Below are 25,941 nucleotides of genomic sequence, written 5' to 3' on the forward strand. Positions count from 1 at the left end.
GATTGTGTATCATTAGAAAGTCTGTATATGTAGGTAGTAAAGAAGTACATGTAATCCTCAACTTCGCCTCTTGAACATTCAAGTTATATTAAATGTTCTTATATTTCTGAGTGCCAGGTGCTATTAATATAATTGTAAATCCAAAATTGACTCCCATGTTAAAACATAAATCTGTCTAACAGTCATCAAACACTAGAATATATATTACTATGTACACATAATAAAAAATTTTAAATTACAGAGAAAATATTTATCTGTCTCGAAAGCATAGTATATTGTAATAGTGTTTATTTCATTTAATTACTGGTAAGCTTTTTACTTTAAAAATTTTAATGTATTTGTGTATTAACCCTTTAATTAAACAAGATATTTTACCATTTACAGTTAGATAAACAAAGTGAGTTTTCAGCAATATTTCTAACCTTTTCACTGTTAACTAAAAATATCTTGATCTATAATTGCCATATTGGATTTCTGTTAATTCAATATTAAACCTCTCCAAATCACTCAGCACAAAACCTTTTTCCTAGCAACAAACCACTCGTACATATTCAGCATGCAAATATGGTACACCCAGAAATAAACAACACATTGGACACTCACAGTAAACCAGCAGATGTTGGCACACTAACAACCAAAATAATTATTTGTTGTCACCTTGACAACCTAGCAAAGATTTCTGTGTCAAATTAAAAACACATATAAGGATTTCAGGGTAGGGATGGTGATTATTACATGTATTTAGACCAAAATAAGGATCAAGGTATAACTTGCAGCAAATAAAAAGTGAAATTCTTAGAATTTTTTTCTTCTTCAAAGAACTGAAAGCAAACTTAGGGAAAGGAGGTAACTTATAATTCACGAATCGGTAAATTTACACAAGGATTACTAAGCTAGCAATTTCACAAATACAGCTTTAGCATTATTTGATTTCTGTCATTCTTACCATGATTTCGACGATTCTGAGTTTTCGTCTGCATTAACTTGGCCTTTTTTACTAGCTCTTCCCTTTGTTTCTCAACAGCTCTCCGGGCTTCACGGGCAGCTTCCAATTCTTTCAGAAGACGCTCTTCTGCAAATAAATTTCAAAAGATATCTCCTATTGAGAGTAAAAAAATTAACTCACATACATTATTCCTGAAAATAAACCTGAAAATGTGCAGGTTGTAATTGCAGTATGCACTTATAGCATGCAAAACACATCCTGAACATAAAAAACCATGCCCCATGCAAATTGAAGAGTGATGTCTACTTCTATGTATAAGTACAAGTATGTATTAATTTAAAAAATGATACCATTTAATCTGGAAAAAAATGTATTCCGTTGAGATGGGATAATTTCATTGTGGCATTATGTTTTAAATATTTTATTTAACCTGAAGAGAAATTTTGAATTTTTAAATTTTATTCTACTCTCTACATTAAGATACAGGAACACATCCAAGTTGGACATCTTAGTTAATAAAATGGTTCTGATAGACTAAATTGGTTTCTGTAAGAATAAATCTTCTGAATGGTTTAATTTACTTCTAGAAAAATTTAATTAAAGGTACACTCAAGGAAGAAATTTACAGCATTCCTATATTTGTCCAAAAGGAAAAAAAATCATTATTGCAAGGCCTCAATTTATGTTCCTTTTTCAATGAGAAATTTACATGGGAGATTTAAAATAGAACAGTAGTTGCAACAAACAGGATAACAATGAGTATTTATGGGTAGACAATCAGTATTTATGGGTCAGCCTAGAGTTTTCTTAAATCCTTTGATCCTATCATCCTTAGACTTGGACAATTCAGCTCCCTGCACATGGGCTCTAACTTTCAAATTTCTTTTTGTGTACATATTTGACTGAGTGTGTGCAACCAAAACCATTGGTTTACAGAACCTCTTCCCAAAAGCATAAATTTCTCACTCATTTCTTTCTTTGTTTCTTGTTTAGAAAAGGATTTCTTGGTCACAATAACCACTGGAGACTCTACAAATAGGTTCACATTGTCATGATTATCTCTAGACTGAAACCAATTTTTCTCAACATGTTTTTGGCATTAAACAAGGTGACCTACTTTCAGCTTTTTTGTTTTGCTTTGATGATTCTGTTTCATGGACCTGACTTGAATCATTTATCTGAAGTGGAGGTGGTGAAGGGAATCTGTTTAGATCCTAGAAAAGAAAAATCAAATTATTAGCTGGTAATCAATTAAGCTCATAATACATTAAATTTAATGATAACAAAAATATTGAAAGAAAAAAAAAACCATACACACATATTACTTTACTTAAAAGATTTTTTCTGTTTTTCATCAATAATCCAATTTGATGTGGTATTGTAAGTTATACATAATGATGGAAACACTCTCACATCATTCATTAAGTGCATTTGTGATCTGTTAATATAATGACCCAATCATATGAGCATTAATGAAGTTGACTCATGCTGCTCATGATATCTACTGTTGTTTAATCACTGCAGTGGTACATATAGAGACACACAATCAAAATTCGGGTGAATAAATATAAACCAATGTTAACGCTGAAAGAAATATTTTAATGCACACTTTATGCTGAAAAGAAGGTTAAATATTGTAAATTTTCATTTTTCAAAATCACAGGAAAACATTTTTCAAAAGTCATGCAAATTAAAACATTTTAGTCATAAGTGATAACTCTGCTATGCTGGTTTCTCAGTTCTGTGATATTAGTCAGGACATTTTGTGCATTTTCAGCGTAAATTAAACCTTAGGCTTCTTCAGTCTCTTATTGGAATCTATTTTCTCATCAGCTCCAATATCACTAACATCCCCTTGATAGCCACTGTTAACATTGGAAATCAGAGTATCTGCTTCTGACTTCTCAAAGGAGGACTCTGTGCCAATCTTACTTCTCATCTCAACAGAAGCTGACTTTTCAATCTTTACTTCTGGGTATGTGGAACTACTTTTAACTTCTCCAGCCTCACTTCCACGATATGTTGACTTGGCAGGATTTTCCACAGCTGGTGTCTTATTTTCCTTTGATCCACTTTTGACCTCATTTGCTGAATTTCTAGGTTCTTTTTCATGATCTGACAGCTGGGCAGGAGTTTCCAGGGCTTTTCTCTCATTGGCTTCTGAACTTAAAGGTTCTGTAGCTATCTTTGGAGTGTATCTCTGATCAGATCTATTGTTATTTATATTGGAGTCCTCTTTTTTACCCTCTGGCCTTCCTTTATCAGACCAAGATACTTCCTTTTTCTTCCCAGCAGATGATCTCTTTCCACTTCTCTCTGTATCTTCCTCTATTACACTCTGTACTAAGGAATTTCCATTTATCAGGGATGACCTCCTTTCACTTTTCCTACCACTCTTCTCAGTTTTAAAACTATTCTGACTATTCATATCCTCCCTGCCGATAACAGATCTGTCATTTTCAACAAAAGTTTTGTTATTTTCAACAGACCTTCTGTCATTTTTGCTCTGAGAACCGGAGTTCTCGGAATTAACAAACGTCCTATCATTTACAGGAGGCCTACTCCTTTGACTGTTTGCATCAGAGAGGTATCCATCACTACGAAAACTTCTCACACTTCTTGCATCCCAATCATGGTCACTGTGGTAACCATTATCACCTATCTTCAGTCTGTTTCTGCGATAACTCTCCTCCTCTATCGTTCGATTGGATGAACCACTGTTGACCTTCACTATGACCCTTGGAGTCAGTTTACCATGAATTTCATCATTTATTTGAACCACTACATTAGAGTCTTTCAGAACAGGCTTGGTTCCTTCTCTTGGAAAATCATTTATATGAGAAATTCTCCCATAAGTTTCATCATATTGTGATATTGGTGTATCCTCTATTTGGTTCCTGACATCCTAAAGCATGATATTGTGAGCATTACATACTATAGCTTTATGCATATCAATTCAAGCCTCATCTCTGCCTCTAATTAACATATTACACACAATATTATACATGATACATGCATATTCATGCTGTTACATACAAAATACTGCAGTCTGTTTATTTTGAAAATCATTCACATCTTTAAAGAGGTATCCATGCATATTTACAGCTACAAATGTAAAATATGCATGACCTGCTAAAAAAAAGCAAGAACATCTATGCATGCAATAAGTAAATCCCATGTGTTACCGTCTCAGGAAGTTTCAACCTCTCCTGATCGTAATTCATTGAATTTTCAGAATTTTGGGGATCCTTCCTTCTACCTTTATTATTGTAAGAATTTCCAGAATTTTTGTCATCCCCAGGAACTTTCATTCTGTCTTTATGACTATAAACTGAATCATCGCTATATGGTGGAGTATGATCACTGTGATAATTTTTCGAATCCTGATTAAACACTGGATTTCTGTGTTGCTCCCTGTTAAAATTTTCTGAATTCTGATTTATAAAATGGGGTCCCCCGTTCTCCCTGTTGTAATTTCCGGAATTCTGATTTATGAAAGGATTTCCTCTTTGCTCTCTGTTAAAATTTTCTGAATTTTGATTCATCAAAGTATCTCCCCATTGCTCTCTGTTAAAATTTTCTGAATTTTGATTTATCAAAGGATTTCCCCTTTGCTCTCTGTTAAAATTATCAGAATTTTGGTTAATCAAAGGATTTCCCCTTTGCTCTCTGTTAAAGTTTTCTGAATTTTGATTTATCAAGGGATTTCCCCTTTGCTCTCTGCCATAATTTTCCGAATTCTGATTTCTCTGTTGCTCTCTGTTGTAATTTTCTGAATTCCGATTTATCGAAGGATTTCCCCGTTTATTGAAATTCAATGAATTTTCAGTAAAAGCAGATGATGGACTCTGTTGATACTGTTTTCCCTAAAGTGGTATTAAAAAACATCCACCCATTACTACTGGAACTACTTCAAGTTCAATATCTGTCTACAAACATCATTCAATTCTAATTTTAATTTAAATTCTGACATAAATCAATGGTTAAACACTACATTATTGTCACCTGGTCAGAAATTCAATCAAATGACAGACATCTGATTATTTACAAATTAATGATTATTAATTTTCACATCAAACTCTGCATGCAATTGTTTGCTTTACCCGTGTTGTTGTTCTCGACCCTTCATTACTAGCAATTGGTGTATTTTCGGAGCTTACAGTTGAAACCTGGGATATTGAAATTTTAGACTCAAGATTACACAGATTAAGAACACTGCACTACATAATGAATTTGAGTTTTGAGACAATATGCATGTTCTAACCATGGCTACTGCTATGATAGGCCAATATTTAATGAACTGACGTGCCTTGACATAAGACAAAAGATTTTTCCACCATGTAAAATGACAATGGCCTTGAAAGTCTGCTGTATTGGATATTCAGGAGAGTATAGAATTGCCATGCCATGAATGGTTGTACTATTGATATTAAACAAAAATCTTCATTGAAAAGATTAATGTCCGTATATTATAACAGCGTTGTATGGGGCCTTACAATTAAATTGGTGTTCATCAATAAGCATTTCCTCACAGACAGACATAAAGAATATCCTGTTGCATTAAATGATAAGAGAAGCACTTAAAAGTTTCTCTTATCCCTCAGATAAAGTGATTTCTGTTCAAAATCAAATGAAATAGGAACAAACTTTTACTCAATTTTATGATACATGCGTCATTTTGTCAATAATTGGAAACCAAATGCCTGGGTGTCATACGAAAAAATTGCTTGTCATTTCTGCAAAATGACAATATCAGTCTGTGTCATGATGATAAAATATTCCAAAATGATGACAAAAAAATCAGCAAATTATGTAGTTATCCAAATTATCTTATACTGATGGACGACCTAACCACTAGGAAAATACCTTGTACGAGAAATCGATTGTAAGATTACCATGTAATTTGGGACACATCAAGGAGTTTACCTAGGTAGAATGGACTTTCTCTCTGAAAAATCTGATGGCATGATTGCATTCCAATCGACATACATCAAAAAGTTTTATTTATCTTTTTTTTTAGGTTGATGTTGGAATTTCAAATTGATTATTGGGAAGTCACCTTTTAAACATTAATCTCAATGTTTCCGAGCCTTCGATTTTATCTGCCATTACCTGAACACTGGAGAAAATGATGGCACAATAAACAGTATTTCACTTTTATGCCACCCATGGTAAGAGACATTAGCATTTGCTTTAAATGAGAATGTGTCACTGGCCATTAAAATCCTAATTCATCATTTCAATAAATCAAATATTCCCTGCTTACCTCATCTGAACCTGTTAACTGTTGCTTTGGTATTCTCTCCCTCTCTTCCTCCAGGCGATGCCTTTCTTCCTCTTCTCTTCTCCTTTCCTCTTCTTCTCTCCTCCTTCGTTCCTCCTCTTCTCTACGCCTTCGCTCCTCTTCCTCACGGCGTCTTCGCTCCCACTCATCATCATTCTGATCCCCATTTCTTTGGTGATCATCTTCGTTGTCAGGGTGAAGACGCTGATGAAGGTCATCTCTTCTGTCTTCCTCTTGTTTCCTTCTGCAAACATTCAACAGACAGATTACAGGTACCAATATATTGTAAGTTACAATTCTTTCACACTTACCGGTAATCAATGCCAATTATGTCTTGGATCTTTTTCTGTACAGTAAAACACGCTCACAACAAACAAGCTTAAAATGAAATGACAGTTATAGTGAAGTGATTTTCATTCTCCATGACTTTATAATATATTGTGAACTTAACGGATATAATGAATTACATTTATAAAGAAGCAAAATCGTCCATCCCTGGCACTTTGTTATAAGTGTGTTTTACTGTATACCAGTAATTCTGTCAAAAATATAGAAAAAAATAAACAGATGGAGATGGTCAAGTTTGGCCATTGAAAAAAAAGGTCTCACAGAGAGACATAGATGAGGCATTAAATATGAAATATCCAATCACCTGTCTAATGCATCAAAGTGGTCAACTGGTGAATTGACGTTAATCCCTGAATCTTCGTTGGTGTGGTTAGTATAGGTTCCTGATGCTGGTTCCCGGCTCTGGTCTGCTCGCTTTCTGTGATCTGTTGGAGTAGTTGAATACCTAGGAGGAGCCCTATGGGACTCTTCCCTTGGGGTTTGATTACGGGGAGTTTGTTCTCTAGAGACCTTAGGACGGGGAGGGGTTCTTGGCACATTTTGGGGAGGGGGTGGGGTGCGTTTGTCTCTGTTAGAGCCCCAGGATTCAGATAATCTTTGACTTTCTGCTTTTATGTCACCATTGTGATTGTATTCAACCCTGCGTGTTGGGCTACGGCCAGATCTGATTTTGGGGAGGGGGGAATAGTGGTATGGGGATGACTGATTATGCCTATGTTTAGATTTGTTGGCTGACCGACGTTCATCCTCACCTGTTGACAAGAGATGGAGAGAAAAAAACACAATGTAACATCTACCGTGCAAAAGTTTACAGACTGGCAGAACATTGTATAAGAATATCAGCAACTATTTCTATATTTTATTCAAATTCCAAACAGATTGTTTGATTTTTTTTTTTTTGAATAAATATATTATTGCAAATTTTTATGAATGATGATATCTGAAGTTAATCTAACCATTATTAATTACAGATTCCAACTTTCACTCCTTTCTTCAATCCATATCATAATGACATAGATATGTCTAATCTGAAGAAATTGGCCAGATTAGACAACATTCTGGATTAGACAACTATTTAAACAATTAAATTTACTGGAAGCAACTAGAATTTTACATTATAATAGACAATATTTCAGAATACACGACATCCAGATTAGACAGGTTTTACTGTTTATCATATATGATGATTCAGGCATAACAAATATTCATGTAAACAATTTTCAGGAGAGATAATCTATAGAGGTAGTTCTTTTTCAGTTTCGAAAGCCATAATTCACATTCCCCACTTACAATGTTCTTCAGGCCTCTAACTTTCATGCAAAGTTCAGTTAATGGAAAATTTAGTGCTTCAGAAAGATGATTTCATATTTATCATTTTCTATCTTTTCAAAGTTGCTGATATACTTTTACAAGACAAGAATCATCAACAAAAACATAAACATTGAGACATTCCAACATCAAATGAATTCATCTCCAAGATAATGCATGGCTAGAAGATTTAAGAAGAAAACAGAAAAATCAATTTTAATAACAAATGAAAATCTATATACTGAAAGCCTTAAAAAAATGAAAGCCTAAAAAAAAAAAGAAAGAATTTCTCTACCTTGCATCTCCTTGAAGATTTCTCATATGATGTGGATCAATAAAAGTTCAATTTATTATCAGCTCAGAAATTACTTTTTACTTTAAGAATGAAATTATTAAACTAATGAAACTTCCGTATAATAAATGTAAAGTTAAATGTTAAAAGAAGCAAACAAAAAAAAAGAAAGCCTGTGCAAATTGGTTGACAAAGATATAAGTAATATGTACATATTTCTTGAGAGATAATTTTTGTCCGCCTTTTGGTCTCTTCGGTTCTGAACTTTGAAGGTCGACTTTTCTCTTTTTTCACTAAAATTGCCTTGGATGAATCTTTTTGCTTGATTGCCACTTTTACTTGTGAAATTTCTAGATAATCCAAAATTTGAATTATAGGAAACTGAAGAGCAATCGTTAATTTTGTTGTAATTAATTTTTGTAAACATGAATATTTCAAGAAACATATACATGCATACTGGGGTGTAACAAAGCAAACCTGGTGCAAAACTATCATTAATTATTCAACACAACACATAGTAACACAATTATGAATTTATTTCTTATTCATATCTTTGTGTAGATTGTTTTGGGAATAAAAAAAAAAAAGAAAAAGAGGAGAAAGATATGAATCCATTATCAAAAGTTTAAAAACAAAAAAAGGAATATGTCATGAAGTTTCAAATTTATGAGAATGAAACTACTCTTTCCCAGTCAATTCTATGGGTGGAAAACCTGCTTTCAAATAAAGCAGGGGTGATTCACAGAAGTTTCATTTCATTAATGAAATTATTTAAATTAATACATCAGGTGAGAGATATAATAGATTCCATCATGTTAAATACCAATTGATTTTGTAAAATTAACATGGAAATTCCATTAGCAGCAGGTTAGATTGGAGAACAATGAATTATATCTTAGATTTTTACTGATATTGTTGTTAAAGGAAATATTGCTTTAAAAAATGGCAGATCCTTTGACAAAATCTATGTTTTAAAATTTTGTTTACCCTCCAAGAACTAGTATTCAGCTAAGCTTGTAAAAAAGCACCATAAAGCTTCAAATGACAACAAATATTTGTCTACTACTGGTATATTAGGTAATTTTTAATAAACAATTTTCAAACTTATTTTTCCAACACTAAATGTCTAGTATAATACAATGTATAATTAAATCAAATACCATTGTTTAAAATACATGTATTATGAAAGAGATAAATAAGATATATATTTCCGATTATTGTGTAAATATCAGTGCAAAATTAAGAAAAGTGCAGTTAATTATCTACATGATAGTTTCAGGGGGGTAAATCTAAAATGTTGAAAATACTTGTGTTTGAACATTCTTTAAAAAAAAACAAGAAATAATATTAAACATATTTTTTTAACAAATTAATTTAAAAAAAAATCGGAACATTCAGATTGTTGTCACTGCCTTCTGCCACCAGATATTGAGTAACCATTGACAACCATCACCATAGATACTATTGAAATGAAAGGTTCTCAAAAAGATTTCCATGCCCCATAAAGTTTAAGATGCATAGTAACTACTTACAAGAAATTTATTTTTAAGGCCATAAGTCCCCAAAGGCTTCACCATGATGATGATATGCACAATCAAAATGACATAAAAATTATACAAACAACTGGGAAGTCAATTCATGAAATTCAATAAAACAATGAACAATATTGATATAATGTTTGTCTTGAATCCATGCAAATGATCATTCAAAACATGTAATACAATGGTTCAACTCTGCAGGTTTTGTAAAAGAATCTGCCAAAGAGATAACATTTATTTCCTTTCAAACATTACTTTTATTAATTATATTCTCAATTTTTTTTATATCTTTAATTAATAACACAAAATACAAGATAAACAAACAATTTATGTTTATGTGTGTAGCAAACACTTCTATAATGCTCAAAACCCCTATAACCAACTAGGCCTATGTTCAAACCATATTACAACACAAACTTAAAATGCATACACTAGCCTATATATATATATATACTGCCCTTGGAACACAATCTAAACACCCAAACCCAGGGGGTGGGAAGGATTGCACATGCAGTGTTCAAGTGAAGGTGAGCAATTAAAAACATTTCAAAATAATTATATCAAAAATATAATTAATGATAATTAATTCTACATCATTTCTAAAATATCAACAGCAAACGCTTGGTTAAATATTAATACAAAGGCAGTCATTATCTAAATATTTTGCCAAATGCCAATCAAAAAGTTAAATTTTATAATACACTGTACACTGAAATACGTCAGTTAATTTGTGAACCTTATATGATATCCATTCTTTGGACAACAAGATCTTAATGATGTACGTACAGTGTAAATTATGAAATGAGTCTATTTCTTACTTTCTGGGTTTTGGGAGTATGGTGATTGTGGCCGCGTTGACGTCCGACTGCTCTCTCGGTCATCTGGACTGACCTCTAATAAATACAACTCAGGAGCATAAGCCTGAAAATGTACAGCAGAGATTGGTAAAACTTTATGGTGTCCAAATCAAAATGTTTAAAGTTTTTCATAAGTAGGTCAAACTCCAAGGTCAAGGTCAAAAGGTCAGAATTGTCGATATGCAAACAAAGTTCTGGTCACATGGAAAACATGTGAAATATGAAAGCCCTAGCACCAATCATTCAAAAGTTATGGGCAAATTTTAAAAAAAATTCAAAAGTAAGTCAAACACCAAGGATAAAGGTCAAAATTGCTGGTACCCAAAGAAAGGCCTTGTCATAAGGAATACACAAGTGAAATATGAAAGTCCGTACTAGCTTGTTCCAACCATTTGAAACTTATGGCCAAGGTTAAAATTTTTGCAAAAGTGGGCCAAACTCAAAGGTCAAATATATTGTACTCAAAGAAAGGTCTTTTCAAAAGGAATAAACATGTAAATTATGAAAGCCCTAGCTCCAACCAATCAAAAGTTATGGGCAAGGTTAAAGTTTTTGCATATCAATAGACAGACAGACAGAGCAAAAACCATATACCCTTTAATCTTCAAATACAAGAGCATAAGAAAAGGAAGAGATGGCCAAAAAAAAAAGAAAACCAGAAGTCTCTGACGAGACTGTAGCTCTACTGGTTGTATTTATAAAGGAAGATAAAAGTAGCACTTGGACTTGAAACTTTGCAACAGCAATAAACAGAATAATGATCCTTGGTTTAGTCTCTTTTGTGGCAAGATTTATTATTATATCAGACTAAAACTGTAGGAGGAGTAGCCTTTTAAAACAATTTTACAGAAATTTTGATTTAAGTAACCATGACAACATCATTCAACAAAATCAAAAAACAATAACACCAATTATGCATCTCTGTAGTCTACTTGTATGCCACATTATACTGAAATCAGACAAAAAGTGTAGGAGGAGTAGCGTTTTGAAAGTATTTCAAGAAAATTTCTATTTTTAGTAACCATGGCATCACTGTTCATCGAAATCCGAAACTGGTACAGAGAATTATGTATCTTATTGTAGTTTACTTGTGTGCTAAGTAATACTAAAATCAGACCAAAACTGTGGGGGTAGATTTTGAAGGTATTTCAAGGAAATTTCTATTTTTAGTAACCATGGCAACAATGTTCATCGAAATCAGAAAATCAATACAAAGAATTATGTATCTTAGTGTAGTCTACTTGTTTGCCAAGTTATACTGAAGACCAAAACTGTAAGAGGAGTAGCATTTTGAAAGTATTTCACAGAAATTTCTATTTTTAGTAACCATGGCAACACCATTCATTGAAATCAAAAACTGATAAAGAGAGTTATGTATCTTAGTATAGTCTACTTGTGTGCCAAGTTATATTGAAATCAAATCAAAACTGTAAGAGGAGTAATATTTTGAAAGTATTTCACAGAAATTTCTATTTTTAGTAACCATGGCAACACCATTCATTGAAATCAAAAACCGATATACAGAATTATGTATCTTATTATAGTCTACTTGTGTGCCAAGTTATATTGAAATCAGACAAAAACTGTAGGAGGAGTAGCATTTTGAAAGTATTTCACAGAAATTTCTATTTTTAGTAACCATGGCAACACCATTCATTGAAATCAAAAACCGATACACAGAATTATGCATCTTAGTATAATCTACTTGTGTGCCAAGTTATATTGAAATCAGATCAAAACTGTAGGAGGAGTAGCATTTTGAAAGTATTTCACAGAAATTTCTATTTTTAGTAACCATGGCAACACTGTTCATCGAAATCAATAACAGATAAAGAGAATTATATATCTTAGTATAGTCTACTTGTGTGCCAAGTTATATTGAAATCAAATCAAAACTGTAAGAGGAGTAGCATTTTGAAAGTATTTCACAGAAATTTCTATTTTTAGTAACCATGGCAACACCATTCATTGAAATCAAAAACCGATACACAGAATTATGTACCTTATTATAGTCTACTTGTGTGCCAAGTTATATTGAAATCAGACAAAAACTGTAGGAGGAGTAGCATTTTGAAAGTATTTCACAGAAATTTCTATTTTTAGTAACCATGGCAACACCATTCATTGAAATCAAAAACCGATACACAGAATTATGCATCTTAGTATAATCTACTTGTGTGCCAAGTTATATTGAAATCAGATCAAAACTGTAGGAGGAGTAGCATTTTGAAAGTATTTCACAGAAATTTCTATTTTTAGTAACCATGGCAACACCATTCATTGAAATCAAAAACCGATAAACAGAATTATGTATCTTATTATAGTCTACTTGTGTGCCAAGTTATATTGAAATCAGACAAAAACTGTTGGAGGAGTAGCATTTTGAAAGTATTTCACAGAAATTTCTATTTTTAGTAACCATGGCAACACCATTCATTGAAATCAAAAACTGATAAAGAGAGTTATGTATCTTAGTATAGTCTACTTGTGTGCCAAGTTATATTGAAATCAAATCAAAACTGTAAGAGGAGTAATATTTTGAAAGTATTTCACAGAAATTTCTATTTTTAGTAACCATGGCAACACCATTCATTGAAATCAAAAACCGATATACAGAATTATGTATCTTATTATAGTCTACTTGTGTGCCAAAATATATTGAAATCAGACAAAAACTGTAGGAGGAGTAGCATTTTGAAAGTATTTCACAGAAATTTCTATTTTTAGTAACCATGGCAACACCATTCATTGAAATCAAAAACCGATACACAGAATTATGCATCTTAGTATAATCTACTTGTGTGCCAAGTTATATTGAAATCAGATCAAAACTGTAGGAGGAGTAGCATTTTGAAAGTATTTCACAGAAATTTCTATTTTTAGTAACCATGGCAACACTGTTCATCGAAATCAATAACAGATAAAGAGAATTATATATCTTAGTATAGTCTACTTGTGTGCCAAGTTATATTGAAATCAAATCAAAACTGTAAGAGGAGTAGCATTTTGAAAGTATTTCACAGAAATTTCTATTTTTAGTAACCATGGCAACACCATTCATTGAAATCAAAAACCGATACACAGAATTATGTATCTTATTATAGTCTACTTGTGTGCCAAGTTATATTGAAATCAGACAAAAACTGTAGGAGGAGTAGCATTTTGAAAGTATTTCACAGAAATTTCTATTTTTAGTAACCATGGCAACACCATTCATTGAAATCAAAAACCGATACACAGAATTATGCATCTTAGTATAATCTACTTGTGTGCCAAGTTATATTGAAATCAGATCAAAACTGTAGGAGGAGTAGCATTTTGAAAGTATTTCACAGAAATTTCTATTTTTAGTAACCATGGCAACACCATTCATTGAAATCAAAAACCGATATACAGAATTATGTATCTTATTATAGTCTACTTGTGTGCCAAGTTATATTGAAATCAGACAAAAACTGTTGGAGGAGTAGCATTTTGAAAGTATTTCACAGAAATTTCTATTTTTAGTAACCATGGCAACACCATTCATTGAAATCAAAAACTGATAAAGAGAGTTATATATCTTAGTATAGTCTACTTGTGTGCCAAGTTATATTGAAATCAAATCAAAACTGTAAGAGGAGTAATATTTTGAAAGTATTTCACAGAAATTTCTATTTTTAGTAACCATGGCAACACCATTCATTGAAATCAAAAACCGATATACAGAATTATGTATCTTATTATAGTCTACTTGTGTGCCAAAATATATTGAAATCAGACAAAAACTGTAGGAGGAGTAGCATTTTGAAAGTATTTCACAGAAATTTCTATTTTTAGTAACCATGGCAACACCATTCATTGAAATCAAAAACCGATACACAGAATTATGCATCTTAGTATAATCTACTTGTGTGCCAAGTTATATTGAAATCAGATCAAAACTGTAGGAGGAGTAGCATTTTGAAAGTATTTCACAGAAATTTCTATTTTTAGTAACCATGGCAACACCGTTCATCGAAATCAATAACAGATAAAGAAAATTATATATCTTAGTATAGTCTACTTGTGTGCCAAGTTATATTGAAATCAAATCAAAACTGTAGGAGGAGTAGCATTTTGAATGTTTTTCACAGAAATTTCTATTTTTAGTAACCATGGCAACACCATTCATTGAAATCAAAAACCAATACACAGAATTATGTATCTTAGTGTAGTCTACTTGTGTGCCAAGTTATACTGAAATCAGACCAAATCTGTAGGAGGAGTAGCATTTTGAAAAATTGTTTACAGATGGACGGACAGACAGACAGACAGACAGACGGACGGACGACGGACACCTTACTATCGCATAAGCTCTTCTGGTCTCTGACCAGTAGAGCTAAAAACTAACCTGTAGCAAGCATGCTAGTCTGAGCACATGATGTCTAATTTCTTTTTTTACAAATCTTTTTAAAAGCATTACCATCCATTATTCAGGGAAGTAATATTTGCCTTGAAACACCTTATATATCACAGCTAATTTAGTAAATTACATTTCCTGATATACCCTGCCTTAAGTAAATTACATTTTGCTGAAAGGTGCTAAAGTTTTTTTTATACCATCAAGGTTTCAATACAAGAAATTTCAAGCATTGCATGTCAGCATCCCACAAATTAATAAATAAAACAATAATCTATATCTTATTTCCAGCTCTCTTAAATCCTCCAAGAGGAAATAGAGCATTAACCATGTTTCACTGAGAGAAAATGGAAAACCTCATTTACAAGCAAATAAAGCCTTATAACCTTTCGTCAGTAAATTGACAGGGGACATTACTCTTCCTATTGCTATTTTATTTCCATTTATCAGGAATTTTAAAATGCACTTCCCAAAATATCAAAGCCATCTTTAGACATAGTCTTTTTTTACCTGTCATGAAATGACCTTGCTGATTTCAGCAAAGGGTTATTAAGTGCCGTAGAAATATTGAATTATAATCTATCAATGCGATCAAGTGAGATTTACAATGTAAAACTCAAAAACCCTGTGTGGTCAGAAGTCAAATGTCTCGGTGTTCTTTTAATCCAACTTATCCATTTAAAATATGCATAACATCTAAGTTTCCTAAATTTTAGAAATGCATTTGTCAATGAGATAATTTCTACATCCCTTTGATTTTTATAAACCACCCTGTAACCCTGAATTTAGCGACTGTACTTAAAAAAAATTGTGTTCTTATACCAAGATGACACAACAGAGAAAATTTAATCCTATATCTACTACCTAGGAAAGGGGGTAATAAACTTCTGTTTGAAGTTAATTTTTAATACATGCTAATCAAAGTACCTTTAAGAAAAAACCTATTTGCATTTAATTTATGTCTGAGAGTCATGCAATGTACATTTAAGGATCCCAGCTGATTGCACTGTGTACAGTAATAATCCTTTTTCAACCCACGAATCTTTGAAAAAAAAAAAACCTGAAGTCATGCACTCACTGCACCACAATATAGAAACATACACACTTTGTATGGTATCTGCTAGGATTGTTTAAACTATACTTTTCAATAAATTTAGCAAAATCAAAGACACTAGCACATTCATTGAGCGACCTGTTCAAAGCTCAAATAATTTCACTCAACTTTAATGATCACCAATTAGCAAACTTAATTACTTGGCGACATCCAATATCTTTATTATTGCTAATCAATGTCTTTTTACACTGATGAATTGAGGTCTTATGTAATGTCAATTTAGTATACTAGGATTTTAAGAGATCTGCACTGTTCTAGGGGAAAAAAACTAACTGAATTGTCGATCAGGCAGACAAACAGGCAGGGTCATACAAGGAGATGATGATGCTAATCAACCCAATAAAAGGTAGAAAAAGTAGAATAAGCTTATTAAGGACCCTTTCTGGCTCCATTTTTCTCTTCTGACATTCAGAAGTAAGCATTAGTTCATAATCAACATCAATGATTATATGCCTATTTTAAAATCAATAAAACAGCTCGTTGCATAAGCCTGAACAAATCATGCATATACTAAGTGTGCATGTGTAACAGAAAAGGGGAAAAATGTTATGAACCAGACCAGGATTTGAACATGGGTTCCCCTGAATCACTATCCAAGTGTTAAACTCACTGAGCTACTCAGGCCAATATCCACTGTTCATAAAGCTCAGACTACCACATTTCTCCCTCCTTAAACATTCTCTCACCTCAAAGAAACACAACAACACAAGTTCACCTTGTCAGGAATTACTAATTTACATTAATAACCTGAACAAGGCCCCCCCATACACTGGCCACCAAATGTAGTACGAAAGGCAGAATAAATAAAGAAAATACATGACTGCAGAATCGAACCCAGGACTCCTTTATCACCAGTCAGGTGCTCTAACTCACGAGCTACCCAGGCTGATGTCCACTTTCCATCCATATATTTTCTAAGGTCCGTTCCGTCACATTTTTCTCCCTTCCTGTTACATTTAGTGACCAGGATGTGACAGGTGAAATTAAGACCTGCAATGAAAGAGCCTCGGTTGGTGTCTTCAGAGGCCAAGACTGGAATGTGGTGGTCAGATGGATTTGATTGCTGGTGGCTAGATAGCTCATTTAGTAGAGCATCTACTAGTGATTCAGAGGGTGTGGGTTCAAACCCTCATCTGGCCCTTTGCATTTTTCTCCTTGCCTGAGGTACACATTTGGGTTTGATTTATGTACACATATCTTAAGCTAAAACAGGACTATGATTAGCCATACAGTAAACTAAATGCTGAGCTAACCCTTGATTTAACCAGAGCCAATGGAGTGTAACATGTCAGATGCAACATCTTAGAGTATGTATCTATCTGAGTACCTAGAGATGCACCATTTGTGCAAGTTCTTTTTTGTTACTAACTCTTTACATAGCGAATACTTCTAGATCATTGCTTACCTGAGGTGGAATAAAATGCTTTGCTTTTAACTGGTATTCTTGCTTTTGTTTTAACTGAAAACAAAAAAATAATAAAGATTATTAAAACATGGTAAAAAGATCTTTGCAAGGCAAATTCTGTAAGCAAGAACAGAATTCTTGCTTATAGAATTTCGGTTGCTTTACAGATTTTACCACATAAATGATAACACACTACTCATTCTGGAAGTATCTTGTTTCAATGTTAATATGCTCTTCAAGATGTCCACAAATTAATGAAGTACAGTTAAACTAAGATATTTCAAACACCACAGGTAAGTTGAAGTGAACTGGAACTCCCAAAAAACCTTTTACGAATGTTTAACCTCAATATCTCAAATCCTTGAATATCTCAAAAAATTTTTCTTGGTCCCATCAAATTTGAGATAATGAGGTTTGACTACACATGTATAGGAAGAATTTGGTAGCTGTGAAAACAGGCCAAAGCAATTCAATATTGCCTGCAATTTATTCACCGTCCCATCAACTTTGAGATAATGAGGTTTGACTATACATGTATAGGAAGAATTTGTTAGCTGTGAACATAGGCCAAAGCAATTCAATATTGACTGTGTTCATAATATGGCAATTTATTCACTATCACTTCCTCTGTAGTAAATTTCTGTGTGATAACCATGACACAATAATTGTGCTCTATCACAAATCTAAACCCTTCTGCCATGTCTGCCAGAGTCAACAAATAAATCTCTCCAATGACGTCATATAGACAAGTCAAACTCACACTTTTTATACACTATCTTGTCAGAGCACCTGAAATTGATTTGATTTTTTTGTAGTTGTAGTGCAGTCATTTAGCAAACTTTATTGAAAATGTGTCAATTTTCTTCAAACTCTTATGTAACTGCTAATATCCTTTGAAGGGCCTGTTTGGTCCTTTTGAGAAAATGTTTGGAAAAGAACTTGAGAATTGAGCAAACTAAGCTTCATTTATAGTAGAAGAACCAATTTTACATACAAATATGAATCACTGCCAAATCAGGGCCCCTTAATACATGTATCAAAGCCTTTTATTAGAGTTCTTGCCAAGGTTAAAATGTAATATATCACAAGGGAAAAATGAGTCTTGAATCTAGAAAGTGTATTCAAGAATTCAAAAAAGTTTAATGTGGCAAACATAAAAGTTTCTCGTACATCAGATTTAAATGCACCGTCAGGGACATAATTTAATTTCTATAGATTAGTAAAACCACATTGCATTAGTGAGTATGTTCAAAAATAAATTATGTTTAGACCTATAGGTTTCAACAGATTGATTTTTTCAACCCTTACAAGTCTATACACTGTGAAATATCACATAAAAATCAGTTTATCTTTGAAATATAATGGACCCTAACCAGTCATTTCAACTTTCATGTAGTTAATACACACTAGCTAGCAATGGGTGGAACACAAGGGGGTAATCATGCAGCAAATGAAAGTCTGTCTAACAAAATGGATCACTGAACGAGACACAATGTTTGGATAGGCATTGTCACAACTGATAATACTTTTTAACTTGTTATGGCTTTGTATAAAAACTATCATAATTGCTGATCTTTCCAAAGCACTACCATTCAAACAGGGGTAGATTTAGAAACATTATGAAGTACTTAAATTACATACAGTACATTTCATCAATGTGCGACTACAAGTCCTAACTTGTTTTATTCTTTTTTATCTTTTGACATTTTTATTCATTACTTTTTACCTTAAATCTGCAATGCATAAAAATTTACCGCAATAAGTTTATCAGATTTAAAAAAAACAAAAAACAAAAACAAGATCCCCAATATGCACATCAATCCCCAATTGTTACCCAATTGTATTTTTCCTCCTTTATTGCCAGAGCTACCCTCAATTCATATTACAATGAGATATCATCTGGCTCTTGCCCTATGTTACTGGGATAAACTGGTATAATGCTTATTAGATAAAATAAATAGCGACTAGACATTTAATTATCGATTTAATAACACTTATTCATACGCAGAGCTTAGAAGATAAATATTGAGGATTTTAATGACAATGAAGACTCCATCGCGATCCATTCAGTATTTACATACAAACTGCAAGCACTACAAAAAAGGCAATTCGATATTTTTCGCTATTCAGTGATATTTGGGAAGTATGGTTGTTTCACTTGATTATATATATATGTACAAATAAGCAGGCACCATTGACCAAATTCCTGGCACACTAAGTAATCAGAAAATGGCTCTTTTGTTTTAAAAATCTAAACTGGACTGAAGGTTTTTGAGGTTTCTATATATGAAGCTACAGCATACCAGTGTTTAACAAATTGACCAGCTTACATACTGCTCTAATATATAATATCTGCAGTTTACCAATATAATTGGATTGGAAGTTTAAAATACCTATTTTTGGTTTGTTTGTATGTACCAAAGGATTTATGGATGGTGGGTTCACTCCATTACTACAATACATCCAGTTTGAAGAATGTAAAAATATTTAAAAGATTGTATTTATGTTTTATGTAATGCACCCTACATGAAAAGCTTGAAGAATGAAACGTTCGGAGGAAATAAATAGAAATCATTTCCTCAGTAAAACCTAATGTGTAATTATGCATCATTTGTCATTCAGTCCAAAGATTTTTAGCAATATTCCTTTATAACATGGAAATTAAAAAGTGCATAATTATTTTCTTTCTCCCTCTCTCTCTTGACATGCACAGCTTAAACAGATTGCTAGAGGGAGATTTTTAGTACATTTAGAAACTCAGCTATATAGCAAGAAACCATGATATACTGATCAAATTCCTATAAAACTCTGCCCAAAATTTCAATAATTGAATGACCAAGGGTGCATACCTTTTGTAATACAAAAGTCTGTCTTCTAGTGTCAGAAGATAAATGATCAATGTGGCAGACAGGTCAACCAATATATATATAACATAAAGAGAGAGGATCACCCCCATACACTGTGACACACTAGTAACTGAGATCAAACAGCAAAGGTGCATGGTTTGGAATTATTGTAGAATTTCTATGAATTCCATTACACCTGTGCAAATAAGACCTTTTTATTCAATTCATCTGCTTGTCTACTTCTTGACATGAAATCATTAAATCAAACTGAGATCTATCATACTCTCTCTGTTTCAACTTCAAAAAAAAAAAAAAAAAAAAAAAAAAAAAAAAATTCTACATGAAATTTTAGGAAATAAAATTACCATGTGAATTTGTCATAACTAATGCAAGTTTATGTAGCCCCCAAAACATCAGGCTCTTGAATTTTAGGTAACAAGAGTGTTGAACAAACACAGAACACCCAACTAGAGTGAATGGCCCTACTGTAAATGAACAAGTTTACACGTAGAACACTCCCATATTGATAAGCCCTCGAAAAACTAAATTAGACCTCTACAATTTTATACCCATATCTAAATTCTTGAGTACAGTAAACAAATCATATCTGTTTCAAACATTGCTCAAGGTTTGCATGTGACTAAACATGGTATCAAGAGGCATTAGTTCATAAAAACAACATCATTATCATGATTTGCTTAACATGAAATCTATCTTTACCAAAAAAAAAAAAAATCACATGAAATACAAGACAATTGACTTAAGTTTAGCTTTAAAACTTTAGACTGGAATACAGTACACTTGTCTAGGTGTCTGTGTAAAGTGAGCGTATATAAATATTTTGCTAACACTTTCTTGATGCACTTTTGAAAAATCACATACAGTGTATTCCTTTCAAGCATTCATACAAACCAATTTAGATTAGAGATTTTTCAATGAGACCAATATATATGTGAAAGCATTAAATGCTTAATTTATATACCTTAAACCTTCTCTCTCTAATTGATAAATAAATCCATCATTGCATATTAAGAATTCCAAGTTCTGGCCTATGAACTTGACCTTTTGAATTCAACCTTTGAACCTTGATTTGGGCATTGTTACACACAGTCTCTTTGTTCATAATTCAGAAACAACATTTGAAGCCTTTTTTATTTGTGGATTTTAAATATTATAGCTCAAACAAACAGGTATTCAAAGATTATGAAACCCATCTTGACCAGTAAGGCAAAATCTTGACTCCATTTGTTACAAGTCAATTCATCATACATGTAACAGCTAGGCCTTTTATCCAGCAAAAATAACCCAGCTGATACTACATCCCAAGCAAGTCTGGTACTATGCATCCCTAGATGTATCATTCATACAAATTTGGTCCAGATAGGGATGTGACCTTCTCCAATAACTTTAACCTGGTCAATCATCTAGAACATATAGGTCAGATGCAGCATCTGAAGCATGACTGTGGTAAGCATTCATAGTTATATCATCTATGCAAGTAATGGTCCAATTACTAATAGAAGATGCTATAAAATTTTAACCTGTGAAGCTCACACCAAGAGTAAATAGCATAAGCTTTCCATAACTTTGTCAAGGTGGGCTAAAAATCCAATTTGCTACTATAGATATTGGTGACCTTGACATTCCAAATAGGGCAATTTTATAAGTCCTTTTTGGGACATAGTCCACTTTTCTTTCTTTTGTGAAATGAACATTAATTGGGAAGTGTACTTTTGTGAGATCTAATATAAAATCATCTAAATGACCATTAAAAAAACAAAATGCTTAATTTAAACCTACTTACACAGTTTTTCTGAACCAAAACTTTTAATCTGAGAAGTCAAAATATAAATATGGGAGGGGGGGGGGGATAAGACAATTGTCCATTGGGATTAGATAAATGAACATCAAAGCTTGAAAATATGGGACATAGCATTAAGAGAGACATGGAAGAACTCAGTGAAAGGCTTCAAGATTGAGTGATTTCCATGAAAATATTTCTATTTATAGATGCAAAGACAATGTGAATTTAGTACAACCAGATCTTCAAAGAAACTTTATTGAGGGCAGAATTAATTCGAGGCTTTGTAGTGACACAATATCCAGTATCAAAACATAAATCATTCAGTCTAATTACTAAAAAAAAATTTAATTGACCTCTTTCAATTACTACAAACTTAAAACTGAGAAGCTTGAGGCAGAGCTTGTGACCCCCATCTGTGATCTCCAGTAGACAGAGAAAGAATTTTAATAACAACCAAACACCACACAATAGATTTACCCTATGGCACCATGCCTCAAGTTAAGGGGGGTGTTGGTGTTACAATTTCAAAACGGTGCCTAGTACAACCAACGTCTGGTGTTGACAACCTGAGAGATGACATTCATTGTTATTGTTTAATATGATCCACTAGAGGCAGAATACATCCTCAAGTTGGAACAATGCCTCTCTCATTCCGAGTGCTCAAGATATTTGATCTGCATGAGCACCCCGATTTGATGATATCTACGCTTTTTGTATATACTGGCCATTAAATTGTAACCTTCTATATTTGCAAGACTCAAACAATGCTTGGACTTCTTCAGATATATTCAAATCGTGATTTTGTCAAAGAAAATAGAAAATCAACTGATTTTAATTTGTGTGCAGGCCAGTACTGAAAGAATTGGCTTTGCCGTTAACAACTTGGATCAAACCATTCTATATGTGGTGTTTAAACAATTTACCTATAAAATTAGCATACATTCTCAGTTTGGCAATAAAAAATCCATTTCTTAGTTTAATTGTGTGCAAACATTTAAAGCCCCACAATGCTCAACCTTTGAATCAAACAAGGTTCAAAGAACAGATTTTTCCTGGTACACCCCAGAACAAACAATCAGAATACTAAAACCATCCTTTTCACTTGCACTTTAAATGTAATAACTGTACTTTTGGAAAATCTTTGTAAACATTCATGGCGGGTAATGAAACAGATGGCTTACCCTTGTGATGCTGCGACCAACACTTTTGAGGAACACAAAATCTCGGGGGAGCATCTCCACCCCAACCTGCTGCTCCAGCTCATCGCGGAGATCATACAACAAACGCTCAGGATGTACCCTGTAAAATAACATCTGATGCTGACATTCATCATCATAAAAGTTTTCAGAAGTTAACAGATACATTGTAATTACATAACACAAATGATGCAAAATGTGCCTCAATTATCCATTTAAGGTAAAAAAGTCTTCTACAGTTGTATAAGTGCTTTCCAAATCCTTGGTTTTAACACTGCCCTATAACTCAAGATATCGAACTGGCAAAATGAAACAGGGTAAAGAAATCAAAGTAAAATCTATCTGTGGTACCCATGATGGAATACTGCTTTCTGTGTTACATGTTACTAATGCCTGAACGAGGAAGTGTACATGTAAGGCTCACCTGATAATTCCTGCTGAGATCGTCTCTGTTACATTCTGATTTAAAAAGTTGTTATAACGTTCCCTCCATATCTCTGGTGGTACTACATATACATGGAGATCTACCAGCTGCAAAACACAAAAAAATTCAGTTTTTCCAATAATTTTTTTCATGCTGTGAAGCACATTAAGTATTAAAATTTTATCAACATTTTCGGCATAAAAATTTTACTTTAAAAGTGAATGCTAAATGTTCTCATGAAATGAAAATGTGTGTGAAGCATGACAATCGATCCAGAAATCAAATTCCTATACAGAATTTTTTTTAAATATTTGACCTCTACATATTTCTCATAGAGGAAAACTGTCATCTTCACCTTCAATTATTATGAAAATCCATGTTGCAGAAAGACAGAGGAAGAAAAAACCAACAGTATATATTACATGTAAGTATGCCCTGGCCCTCTATGTAAATATATCTATATAACAATGTGTATATAAAATTTATTCAGTGATGGGATAGACCTTATGCATGGTTATTTCTTGAATGCTTAGCCTACAGAATTTTTCAAAAGATATATGCAACACAAAATAATGCAGAAACTCTTATTTCCTCCTCTATAATTTAATTGCTGATTGACAATTGTGCATTATGTCAATATTTCTGCATCAAATTGCAGTCTACATGCCACATACGTTGCTCACGTGGCACAGTGGTTCAGAGCATTTGCTCTCGAGTCGAGTAGTAAGGAATTGACAGCCTTAATTCCCACTGTGGGATATGGAGGCCACTGTCCTTCAGATGAGACCATATTAAACAAGGTCCCATTTTGCACTAGGTGCTGACACAAAAAAGATCCCTCATTGCTCAAGGGCCATAAATGCTGAGTACATGTTGTAAATGCTGTAGCACTCCACCAGTAAGTGGTGGGTCTCAATATGAGTGAAAAATTCTCGTAGGGAAGTTAAACACTCAAACATGCAAAATACAGCTGTACTTAATTGTCAACACCATGCATCTCAATATTATAACTGATTTCAAAAAGCTCAATGATCCTTAAAATTATTCATCTTGTTAGAATGGTATTTTTATTCAGGATATAAGTTGTTTTTCTGAACATTTCGATGGTACTGATCTGGATGTATATCATGCATACTAGCTAGTCTTATTCATAATCTATCTGCAATAAATATGTTCTCTTCTAAAGAACATTTAATTTAATATGTACCAGTAGGTCTCAGCTTTTGTGAGATCATTATCTCTATATGGACTTAATTGTAATGTCTTAGCAAAATACTTTAGAAAAAAAAAATTAAATAAATAAATTTTAAAAAAAAATACGGTTGAACTTCGGTATCTCGAACATGGATATCTCGAATACCATGGATATGTCAAAGTGATTTTGAAGTCCCAAGAGTTTATCACTTAAGTATTTTACCATGGATATCTCGAATCCTTGGATATCTCGAAGTATTTTCTTGTTTCTGTGAAATTCGAGATAACGAGGTTTGACTGTAAAAGAAACTTCAACTACTAAATACGTTTGATCAGCATGCAGTACCATTCAATTGACTCAGAATTTGATTACAATGTATCAGCAAGAGAGGTCTCACAACAAAGTTGAAATATATATCACATGATCTTTGTAAAGTGCAATGAACTCAATTCCAGTATGTCTTTCATGTTCTCAGTAGGCTAAGTTTCTCATTTCATTAATTATGTTTGTTAAGAGGGTTCCTAATAAAAGATTTCATATGATATTGAACTTTAAAAAAGAAATCAAGTTAATTGTGTAGATTTCAAAGTTAAACTTGTCAGCGTAGAGGAAACATTAGCAACTAAATAATAAAAGTTGTTTCTTAGAGAAGACAATTTCTAACAAAAGATGTGGTCAAGTGTTGTATATGACAATACTATATATGATATAATATAAAAGGTACCATAAAGTATTCAAGACAAAAATAATTGTTGTAAAAAAATTAATTGCAAATAACTTGTAGTTTAATTCCCATCCATATTATATCTTTGATAAAATTAAGAAATAGTTATTATACTCTTTCAGGAGTTGTGTTTAAAACACCAGTCTGAAGGATCTATAAACCAACTGCTCAAATTACACTTAACAGGTTCTAAAAACCTTCAAGAATTTTGGTAGAGTATTTGCATGTGGAAATTTAAATACTAGGTTAGTTCTATGTGTAAATGAAGATTATCAAACA

The 25,941-nt window shown here is 32.8% G+C and overlaps 1 protein-coding gene across 9 annotated transcripts in view; it reads right to left on the reverse strand.

Moving 5' to 3' along the window:
• LOC133190428 (spermatogenesis-associated protein 1-like) overlaps positions 1-25,941 on the reverse strand; it is a 41,825-nt gene that overhangs the window by 8,221 nt on the left and 7,663 nt on the right. For 2 of the 9 annotated variants that reach the window (XM_061326057.1, XM_061326060.1), the window contains exons 2-12: positions 23,744-23,850; positions 23,305-23,422; positions 17,474-17,527; positions 10,535-10,637; positions 8,391-8,528; positions 6,883-7,330; positions 6,213-6,474; positions 5,050-5,115; positions 4,132-4,812; positions 2,064-2,160; positions 947-1,072 (exon numbers count right to left, since the gene is read on the reverse strand). In XM_061326057.1, coding sequence (XP_061182041.1) covers positions 947-1,072; positions 2,064-2,160; positions 4,132-4,812; positions 5,050-5,115; positions 6,213-6,474; positions 6,883-7,330; positions 8,391-8,528; positions 10,535-10,637; positions 17,474-17,527; positions 23,305-23,422; positions 23,744-23,850 — 2,200 coding nt within the window. Of the gene's footprint in view, positions 1-946; positions 1,073-1,805; positions 1,976-2,059; positions 2,161-4,131; positions 4,813-5,049; positions 5,116-6,212; positions 6,475-6,882; positions 7,331-8,390; positions 8,529-10,534; positions 10,638-17,473; positions 17,528-23,304; positions 23,423-23,743; positions 23,851-25,941 lie in introns of those variants that run through there. The other 7 variants (XM_061326063.1, XM_061326061.1, XM_061326062.1 and 4 more) reach the window with 7 other exon arrangements.

The sequence above is a fragment of the Saccostrea echinata genome, unplaced genomic scaffold (genome assembly GCF_033153115.1).
Source record: "Saccostrea echinata isolate AGI-Se365-2 ecotype Australia unplaced genomic scaffold, CSIRO_AGI_Sech_v1 ptg000022l, whole genome shotgun sequence".
Classification (NCBI taxonomy): Eukaryota; Metazoa; Mollusca; class Bivalvia; order Ostreida; family Ostreidae; genus Saccostrea; species Saccostrea echinata.